An 11,480-nucleotide genomic window follows, 5' to 3' on the forward strand; every position below is an offset into this window, starting at 1 on the left:
TGGCTTGCCACTGTTTTTCTGACATTTCTACGGTAGAAGGATACATTGTATACCCCTTTATTCATTTCTCCCATGAACATCCTTATACATACAACAGGACACATTACTTTATGGTCAGTTAGTTCCTCTGAAGTTGAACATTGGCTCTTTCGGATGTTAACAACCTCGAGCCCTCTTACCAGTCTAGTCAGATCAGGACCTCAAAGTATCTTTTTCAGGAAATCAAACTTTGGATGAAAGACAACTTAGTTAGCTGAAGTGCAAATAACAAAACACATTCAGAGAGGTAACACAGCCATCACCCTAAGGAAAATGACATAGCGCAGGAGTCATGTTCATTTAGGGAATTAAAACGTTCATACAGGTGAAGGCATCATTGATTGCTAAAATCAGAATCTACTTCAGAGAAGTTGTCTTTCTGAGTGTGAAAAGATATACAGTCACGGTTGCAAGTGACATGGTAGTTTCTAATTTGTATTACTGTAACTCTCTGCGAGGGGGTACCTACAAAACGAAAATGGCATAACTTGGTAGGGAGGGTTGTAACAAGGAAGCGTGCTTGGGCAGGTGGTACACTTCCTGTACAGAGTGAGATACTCTGGAGCATGAATACAAACCAGATAACTGCACTCATCTTGCACACCGAAAAATACCCTTGCTTTAAGCCTTCCATCATCAACATACTGACAAGAAGTGCTTAGATGGCTGTTTTGATTTGTTGGTGCTTTCATATGAAATGCACAGTCACTAAATTCACCCTGGGCAAAGTTCAAGTCTCTGAACTTACTTCGGCTTCATTCCAGTGGCTCCTACACCAACACTTTCCTCTTTCTAACATACCTCACCGATCATACAACATCCTCTGTGACCCCCATGTTCTCTAAATGCTCTATTACATTGACCAAGTTACATTTCACCTCGCCCACTTCTATCAATATATAGTTTTTAATACCCCACTCTGTACTAATTTTTGATCGTCTAATCATTCATGGTTTTTTTTAATTAAGATCTCCTATTGCTTCTTTCTAGCTCGATGTATTCAGATCTTTAGATTAATAGAATATTAATTTCCAAATGTTGCTTCTACACTACAGCTAGAAGGCATACATTTCTAGGAGTGAGCAGCTGCTCTACAAATATTGCTGACACACAACTACTATACAAGCCCACTACACTATTCTGGTGGTTCTTGGAACCCTTGCAGCCAGGACGCACCCATCTGGCAGACTAAAGAAGTGTCAAAAATGAAAAAATAACAGGCCTTTCCATCTATTCCACCAGAACGGGGAACAACATCCCGTATCCATTAGCACTGCCCCAATGCTGTTCCAAAATAGAAAAGAGTTGAAGACTCGCCACTTTAAAAAACACAACATCACTTTGGGTTAACCATCCACTGCCCAGCCCCTTCTGGTACTACTCGCTGACATGAAGCTTGTCTTTGACCATGTAGAGCGCTCCCCTCATTTACATATATAATGAACTCCGCGTATCTCTTGGACGTCTTCTCAAGGAGGCAATCTTGATTTGGGGATTAAAGCAATAAGATGTAATGATTTTATTAAGTCATTGAATGAGTACAATATCATGTGTAGCGTTTCCAGAAAAAAAAAAATCATTCCTGAAAATGACAAATAATTAGATATTTTAATGTGGTCATCCAGTAAGCCATGGCTTATGCAAGCAATGTTCTTAATGCTTTCAGGGGAGAGAAAATATTCTTAATGATCACTGGTATTATACTCAGAAATATTGACTAATAACCTGAACATTAAATGGAACTTTCCTCTCTGTATGCTATTCTCAAAACACGAACAATGACACAGACCAAACCCTCATATCCCTCCATAGGTGTTCGGTGGTGAAATTGGCTGGTTTACCGTTGGATAGAAAATGAGAATTACAAGCCGATGAACTCATATGTAAAGACACTTCGCATAAGACAATGGCTAATGAAAGGATCTTCCTAAAGTCTATGAAGACTAATAAAGTCATCACTTGGGAGGGGGGGGGTGGCAGAACGGGGATAAAGGATAAGTAGAGGTGGGAAAACAACAATCCTCAACCCAGACCAAATATTAGCTTAAAAACGAAATGCTCTTATTTCACAGATATTACAAATGCCATAAAAGATGTGGAAATAACTCTACAGGGTGGTAGCAGAAAAAGGATGATGTGTTGCTACTCTGTCTGTGCTACAACGCTCCAAGACTTACATGATCCATTGAGAAGTCAGCAAGATCCTTCACTGGTAAAACTGCCAATGCAGAAAATAACCCAGCATTAGAGAAGCACAAAAAATACTGAGAATTAATTAGAAAAATGACTTGGATCATATAAAATTAAGGTAGGAATTAATCATGCTGACATTATAACAAAAGAAGGCGCACTAGGTAGCTAGGAGGTAACACGACAAGATACGGGGGTGTTGCAATGAGTCCGGGGCAGGCATGAGCCACTGCCTCATTTTCCTAAGCTTCCTGATCCCAGTAGAAATCTGTGGGATGCTGGACTACAAAGGGAACAACGGTGAGAAGAGGACAATTTGGGGTACTGGACCCAACCCAACATGCAAACTTGACAGGGCCCAGCGAAATAGTCAATGCTTTGCCATTACTGATGCACATGTTCATTTGTGCAGTTTCCATTAAAAATCTGTAGTGAGATAATCAGGTTGAACTGAAGCAGCACCGGATTCTTTTTAAAAGCAACTCAGCCAGACAGATTTACTGCAGACGGCTTTCAAATATACTGGTTTATTTTCGGGGGAGTTAAAAGCACATGGAAAAGGAGAGTGCTACGGTAAAATGGTACACACTGATATATAGGCGCCTCTCAGCATCCAATCTCATAAACATACTTTTCTAAATGTTGCTATTAGTTGCAATTATGTAACTACAATGAAAAATCAAAGATATTGTCCACTGATGCGGGAAACAATGAGTCACTTTCTATTGGCAGGCACTGAACTCATCTATTTCCTTTGGATAGGTACAGGGGGCCATGTAAAACATAAAATGTGTATGAGGGTAACTGCGAATAAAGGGAAAGATTTTTACCTCAGAGTTTGAGAGAGGCCACAAAGAACTCAAGCTTCACTTCTGTTATCTATTTGATGTCACTCCGAACCGCCCAGTGAAAAAAACATCATATTCACAGTTACCTGCCTACAATTTTGGAGCAGAAAGCCGATAGAAATACTTATTAACCCACTGCTACGTCATTGTCTTCAGTGAATCATTCATGTTCCAATGTTTGTATTCAAATTAGCACAGAGAATAGATTTCTGATATTGATTCAGCCAATTAAAGCTTTGAAATCTTACATTTACTACTTCTGCATATTTTCCATGTGTAGTGAGTGTGAAGCAGAGGTATGATGCATAAAATAGGGTCAGTGGACAAGATTGTTCCCTGATGAGGGTGAGATCAGAATAATAGGTGTGAACAGCTTAATTGAGCACAGCTTGGCTGGTGCTACGAGGCGCTAATTGCCCTTCTCCTCGTTAGGGGCCTTCAGTTCAGGGTAACTTCAGGCAGGCAATTAACAGTAGTTTATGCCCTCACCAGAATGCAATAACACGATGATGGGTAAAAGATGTAATTGTCTGTGTCAGGGTGAGCAGACTTAATGTAACTTCATCCAAGTCTGGTCATAACTGATATATGGACTCGTGTTTTGGTAGCTTTTCCTTCAGTTTTATTCCTAAGCTACGTTGGCTTTACAACAGTACAGCACATAGGTAACTTAAAACAGGACGAAAATCGGAAATTAATGTTATGTACATTTAGCATGATTAATCGTGGATGACGAACGGATAGAAAGAAGCTAAAGTTTTACATAGATAAGAGGCCCGAGGAAAACTCTTTAGGGTGAACATCAAGTCTGCAATGATATAGACTAATATTTGGGATGTGTATTCATACTCTTTGGTTTCTGCTCTTTGCTTACAAGTAAGGTGTGCAAATGATACAGTTACTCTTGGTCTTTGAACCGTGAATTATCCTCAAGAAAAATTCCTAGTCATCATAAAAAGTCTTGTATACTTCATTATGCACAGAAGTGCCAAATATGCAAGGACAGGGGCAGGAGGAGGAAATACTGAGAGAATTAGTAAAAGATATTGACTTTACCATGGTCAACAGATTTTAGCCCATCGCTCTTCCTTTGTAGGGTGGCTTACTCCGCTCACCAGTGCTCTTTCAGAAAACGTATTCAGTCCCTTTTATTAAAATATTTTTTCATAATAAAATTAGGGACTCACTACAAACCCATCTCAAGAGCAAGAAGAAATGTGAGCACACAATGGAATACATTCAGGGCCAACCTATTTCAGTGACTAGAGCTTATTTTCTGCAACAATACACACAATAAACTGCCTCCAGCTATATTTCACATTGTATCCAGCTACCGAGGAGTTCTGGTATATAGAGAAAACAAGGCCACAGGCATAGCTCTCTGTGTTGTCACAGAGCCGAGAGAATACTTTGTATAATATCCTTCAGTACTAAAGATAACTAGAGAAAAGTGATAGGACGTGCAACTTGCATGACAGCACATACAAGTACAAAAATGCAAACCCCTAGGCTCCAAATTATTGCTTTGAAAAAATACGCAAGAGTTGTTTACATTTTGGACAGCTGATTAAATAAACACAAAAGGGTGTGGCCAGTTTGCAGAGAGACCCTCGTCCCACCACTGATCTATCCATTTTGGATGAGGCAAGGGAGGCACACACTAGAAACGAAATCCGATCTTGCTTTATGCGCAAGGCCCAGTAGGCCTGTCCAAGGAGGGTTATATGAACAAGAGGGGCTCGTGCACAATATGATACTATCGTGACGTCTAAGCAGTAGTATGAATTCAGACGCCATAAGTCATTAAAGTACCGTTGTGATGTCAATGAATGACTCACCATCAATGTTCATCAGCTGTAAAATGTATATGGCAATACCATTCGTCATGATATCATGGACAAACAAGGCAGGTCACGGACAAATAAGGCAGGTCAAGTTGATATTTTGCTTTGGTGACGTTATGCTACAGAACATTCGACTGTGTACGGATTTAAATAACCAAAAGCCAATGGGACAAAGGCACACAAGTTGTTCAGTTTTGTTGCTGTGTATTTATGCGCAGCCTTCAAACAGGAGGTATTCAAACGCCTCCTCTTTGACTAGTTTCTGTCCGTTAACGCCCAAGCAGTGCTGCTATCTGTAAGCGGATATTCAAGTGAGTTAAACCTATTGGTTAAATACACAAGCCTTCAAAGGAAGATCTTATTGTGTTACAGAATATGGATCCACAATTCAAAGTGACACAGGATGCCTTGCTAAAAAAGAAAATGCATTTTAGCCTGGCAGTTTACACTTAAAATGATTGGGGTAAAATGGCAAAAAAATAGATATACAATTTTACAAGTGTTTAATTTGAGATGGCAGTTTATCTCCAGTACTGTACCCTCTTCATCTGCAAATTGTTTCTTTGCCACTAGAAGCTATCAATAGAAATGCTAGAGAAAGCGGTCATGTTCACGCCATCCCACTGCCTCCTTGGCAACACTACACTGAATCTAAGCCAGTGGTTCTTAATGTTAATTGCATTTGTAAAGCGCTGCTGCTACCCGAAGATGTCCTGACGCTAAGGTGAAGACCTACTGAAGGTATGATGAAATTGTGTGTATTGCGTGCTAGTTTGTGAAGAGCCCAGTTTTTAAAGCCTTCCTAAAGGCCATCAAGTTGGTCATGTGTCTCAGGTGTAATGGAAGCGTATTCCAAGCCTTGACTGCGTTAGCAATGAAACTTCTGCCACTCCAGTTACTTTTTTTCACCAGGGGCATTGTCACTAGTTTAGCATCCAATGACCAGAGTACTCTTTTTGGTGAATACCATAAAGTGTTGCTTTAGAAAGTCAGGCCCTGAACCATGCAGAGCCTTAAAAACCAGACACGAGGCCTTCAACTGGGTGCGCTTTCTGACTGGTAGCCAGTGGAGCTTTTTAATAGATGCTGTGATTGATGCAAACTTAGGAGTTTCTGTAAGGAGTCTGGCAGCCGGGTTCTGCAGCATTTGTAATTTATTCATAGATCCTTCTTGTAGTTTAAGGTAACGACTATTGCAATAGTCCAGTCTGGACATTACTAATGCTGGGACCACAGTTTGTTGTGCATATTTAGGAAGTAGGGGCATTATTTTTATACATGATCTGAGAATGAACGTAGTAGTTGATGCCAGGGAATTAACCTGGTTCTTGAAACAGAGTGTATCATCAATCCAAAGTCCCAGGTTCTTCACCTTCCTGGTCGGGGATGGCAGCGATCCTAGTGAGTTTGGCCAACAGTCTGGGGTCCGAAAAACAGGATTGTTGCCAAAGAGCACTACCTCCGTTTTACTGGAATTTAGCTTTAAACAATTCTGTGCCATCCAGTTACCAACCACATTCATACATTCCTGTAATCTGGATGTGGTGTCTTGTAGCAGCTCCGGTCGTATTGCTTCCACGATTTGGGTGTCATCGGCGTAGGTTGTTAAAATAAAACCAAAGGATTCAATAAGGGGGGCTAGACAGGACACAAATATTAAAAAGTGTCTGACTTAACAAGGACCCCTGCGGAACTCCACAGGGTAGCGAGAATGATTCTGCCTCAAATTTGTCCAGTTTGACCGTTTGAGTTCTTTCTGAAAGAAAGGATTCAAGGAGTTTTTGGGCCATCCCTTTGACTCCTATCTCCTCTAAGTGGTCCACCAACAAAGCGTGGTGGACCGTATCAAATGCTGCCGAAAGGTCAAGCATGATCAGGGTAGCCTTACCTCCATGATCGAGAGTAGCCCTGATCTCTTCCGTGGATTTGATAAGTGCATTTTCCGTGGTGTGACCCTCTCTAAATCCATATTGAGTTGGGTCCAGTGTCTGAGATAGCTTTATAAACTGGTTAAGTTGGGCATTCATGTATCTCTCTATTTTTTTTGCTGGGAGGGGTAATCTGGAAATGGTCTGTGGACCCCTGGGGCTTAGCGATGCCTTCTTAGGGGCTCCGCGACTGTCTTTAAAATTTAAAATATTAGCAGATTAATAAGGTATTGTAGGAAGCTGGCTCTCTATATAGTGCACTAAAACGAAGTACACTGTGCAGAGAGTCCAGTAGGTCCCCAATTGGTTTACAGAGTCAAAAGTAGATAGTACTAACGCTCTCTTTTGTGGTAGTGTGGGCGAGTAGTTAGGCTTATCAGAGGGTGGTGCTAAGCATTTTTTGCGTTCAAAAAGGCAATAATTGAGACACAAACTCAAAGAATAAATCCGTGACCAAATTAGAAAAATAATATTTCTTTTTATATATTTAAAATTCAAGAACTGCGTTCAAAGGTAATAACAGTTTTCCATAGAAATATGCACTGGTAAGTAAAGCATTTAAACCTGTGCGCTTTTACGCACAATGCAATCCTAATGGGGGAAAAGTCTAAGATACATAAAGGTAGGTACAGGGGTTCACCTTCTCGTATCAGAATAGTAGTGGGAAAAGATTCAAAGTAATACCAGCAGTTCTTCAGGAACTATCCGGGTTCTACAGGGAGCAATGTGCTGGTGAGGCTAGAAGGTGGCAAGCTACTGAGAAGGGGGGGCCACCTGAAAAGAGGCTGCACAGGGGGACTGGAGGGCACGTCCGAGGGCTCCAAAACAGGATCTCAGGTTGGAAGGGGTCTTAGAGCATGGGGGGGGCAGCCGGTTCATCAGAACCCAGGCCAGGTGGCTCCGGAGCAGAGTGGTTAGGTCAGCTGGGCTGGTGCAAAAAGATGACCTCGCAGTCAGGGATAGGCATCTGGCAGGGGCAAAATCAAAGCAGTGGGGCCACTCTCGAAGTAGGTCTCAGTGATGCGGACGTCCCTGGACAGCTGCTTGGTCCTGGTGCAGTGAGAATCCAAACTGGACTTTACTGGTTGGTTGTTTAGTGCAAGGCGTCCAGTACCCTGGGGGTTGGTGCTGCACAGCTCCGGTTGGTCCTGGTGTTTTTACACTTGATTGGGAGTCAGATCAGACCTTTCAGAGCCCAAGTACCTTCTCTTGGTTGTCTGCAGTGTCGGTCCAGCCAGGGAGCTACAAGGCGGTGGACCGGACTTTGCTTGTCGGTGCCTATGGACTCTCCTCTACTCCAACAGAGACTTTTGGCGTTTGTCGAAGTGCTGGCAGCCTACCCAAGGATTTGATAGTTCTCCAGCATGCATGACGAGTCACTCTGTCGGATATGTCGAGAGAGGCCTGAGGACGGTAGGGTTTCGCGCCAAAGTTCAAAGATCTGCTGCAGTTCTCGCCAAGCAGTGACTCTTTTTCATCCTTCTTCTGTTGATCTGTCAAATCTGAGTTCTTGGGTTCAAGGGTGCCACCTAAATGCTCAATTATGGGAAGTAGTAGCCAATGAGCTACCTACACCCTCTATACGATCACTTCCTGTGGGACGTGGGCGTAACCCTGATCCTAGAAGGCAATTCCATCCAAAACAACATGGAGGAATCTGAAAAGTGGTGTCCGCATCAGCTGGCCCGTCCAAGGGGTGGTGCTGGCTGAATATGGGCACACCTTATAATCCTACACATTTTTCTGCTTGTCTTGCTGCCAAAAAGTAGGGTCGGGGCAGAGGGGTGGGCACCTCCCCTATCTGGAGAGGCCTGGGGCCGCATAACAAAGGCAGCAGGGCTTTTAAAGCTTCCTGTCCTGGAATGACCATCCTGCTTGGAGGAGGTGTGAACACCTCGGCCCAAAGCAGACTTTGTTCCCGACCTCCAAGAGTGAAGCCTCTCAACTCAGGACTATGGTGACTGGCTGGTTGAGACCAGTCGGTCAACACATTAGTAGTCGGTAGGTTTTCAAGGGGGCACCTCTAATGTGCGCTCTGGGTGCATTTATTATTAAATCCACACTGACATCAGTGTGGGTTTATTAAGATGAGGTGTTTGGTACCAAACACTTTAGGGTATAGTGAAGCTGGGGAACTTGTAATCATGAGTGTAGAGTCCATGTACTCTACATGGCTTCCTTACTCACTCCTAATATCTAAGGGCGAGCTTAGATATCATGGGGACACATCTACTCAGGCAGTTATGCCCATACATGGCTCTAGTGCACCCTGCCTTCGGGCTGTAAGCCCTGCTGTAGGGGTGACTTACCTATACCAAATGCAGTGTTTTGATGGCATGGCACACAGGGATGTGGGCCATGTTGACTCTTCGGTTTTCTCAGCACCAAGACAAGGAGGCTGCAATGGCAGTTTGCATGAGCTTGGTGAGGGGCCACTTAGGGTGGCACAATTCATGGGGCAGCTCTTAGGGACCCTCTTTAGGTCCAATGCCCAAAGTACCAGAGGTACCACTTAGTAGGGACTTACAAGGGATCCTAAAGGGTGTCAATTGTGGAACAATCATACAGTTTAGGGAATGGACAATGTTGCTGGTGACCTGGTTAGGAAGAACCCAGCACAATCTCAAACTTGCACCATACACCACACAAAAAGTGGGGTTAACCACGTCAAAAGAGGCACTTTCCTACAGGTTTAACATACAGAAAAAGGAAAACTGAAAATTTTAATACACTGGGAAAGCATTTGAAATTAGAGGCTAAAAGTAAGTTGGTATCATTATCTTTATTTGCAGAAGCAGCTCACATACACCAAATTAAGTCTACTAGGAAGGATTGGAGGCCACAATTGAAGTACTGGCATGCACGAGCAAAAAGCGAGCATGCATTACAGTTTAAAAATAGACAGTTATTTGCTAAAGTCCAGCATACCACTTCACCTTTAAGAAATAAGTACATTTTGAAAGGCTCAAACCCTCCCATTAAACTCAAAAATTCGATTTTTGTGACCTAAATGAAGTATTCCGTAATTTGTATACTGGCTCGATGTATACTCGTTTCTACATTTTTGCGTACTGTTTGAGGTTAGTTCGAGTCGTAGAAATGCTGGTTCACAGAAGTCAAAAGGTTAAGAACCGCAGCTATAAGTGATAAAGCGCAGGTATATTTTTAAGAACTAAGGTGCGCTTTGCAGAGGAAGCAGCAGGTGGCGCGCGTTACCAATGCAGTAAATTTAAAGTCCTTTTTTTTACCATTAGGAAAAAGAAAGGTACCGGTGTAAAAGCTTGCATCGCAGTGTGTGATCTGTTGCAATAGTTTTCTGTGCCCGGAGAATGAGGTTACAGAAATTGCGTCTCCAAAATATCTAAACAAGTAAAGACATGGGACATAAACAAACCGTGGAATTCAGCCAAACATTTCACATTCGTCACAAAGGTAATCCTGTCACCACTGTAATATAGTAATGGTGGGCGGAACAATGAACGTTCTGTATGGTCACCTAGAACCTTCACCTTAAATTCACTGCATTCGATACACGTCCAGCCGCTTCAAGACACTGATGAACGTTGAACATTAAAAGTTATGCAGGAGGCGTGGGGTACAAATGAGGTCACCCACGGCAATGACTCACCCAGCAGCAGCCAGGGTTTGATCACCCCGACCTGCAGGTCCAGGCTGTGGTCCTCCACATAGCCGCACGCGGCCTCGGAGCCCTGCTCTGTATCCTCCTCTACCTGTAAGAGGGAATCTCTCCAGGACTCCACCGTCCTCCTGCCGGTGACGCTGGTGACCCTCGTGCGCTGCGCCCGTAGGTTTGTTTTAGAGAAGCCCTCGATTTCCTGGGAGAGGGAGTGCATGGCAGGAGGCGTCTGCACTTTCAAGAAACAAATCACCTGCCCACAACTTGCACCTGCCAGCTCCTGACCACGACAGGCATCTGGCTGTCACAACTGCTGTTATGGTTAGTGCATGGGCACGAAGCACTGGCATACAGACGATTGCGGCGAGGTCTTACATTATTAAACTTCGCCCTTGTTTGTAAAACGGATTTTCATTGGACTGGCCGACGTGTCTTCTGATTGGATGCAACTCCAGTGTATCATTACAGCCTTAAAAACAAGTACATTTTATTTATTTTATTTTATGCGATTTTATATAGCGCGAACATTACCCGAAGGTGTCATGGCGCTTTACAAAAGAACCAGTTGCGTTACATAAGGACTTTGGAGTACATGAGTTACATAAGAGAATTTTTTTTAGTTAGTTACAAAAGTTACAAACAGAAAAAAATTGCAAATGTAAAAGTTGAAGTCCCTCAAGGAAGAGATATAAACAGAGAAAAATTGCAAATGTATGTAGAGACGGTCTAGTGGTTGCACGTCACGTCGGCGACGCGACGTGCTTTCAGCCATGCTCGGCTGCCTGCGCATGCGCACCAGAGCGAGAAAGTGAGCGCAGCGCCGGAGCACAAGCATTAGGCTCGGCGCTCTTTAGGGAATAATAGAAATAAATACATCAGAAGCAGTACTGGCTCCAGAGTCTTTATTGGTGGCCTCACATACTCTACAATGGCGACGAGGGTGGGATGACGACCCCCCAGCAAGAAAAGACCACCAGAGTGAGCCCCACACAAC

General features: G+C 43.2%; 1 protein-coding gene across 1 annotated transcript in view; it reads right to left on the reverse strand.

Annotated features, from left to right (window-relative positions):
- DUSP19 (dual specificity phosphatase 19) overlaps positions 1-10,878 on the reverse strand; it is a 104,624-nt gene extending 93,746 nt beyond the window's left edge. Inside the window, exon 1 of the mRNA XM_078680486.1 lies at positions 10,478-10,878. Coding sequence (XP_078536612.1) covers positions 10,478-10,703 — 226 coding nt within the window. The 5' untranslated portion in view covers positions 10,704-10,878. The remainder of the gene's footprint in view (positions 1-10,477) is intronic.
- Between the last annotated feature and the right edge of the window lie 602 nt (positions 10,879-11,480).

Source organism: Lissotriton helveticus, chromosome 3_1 (assembly GCF_964261635.1).
Source record: "Lissotriton helveticus chromosome 3_1, aLisHel1.1, whole genome shotgun sequence".
Lineage (NCBI taxonomy): Eukaryota > Metazoa > Chordata > Amphibia > Caudata > Salamandridae > Lissotriton > Lissotriton helveticus.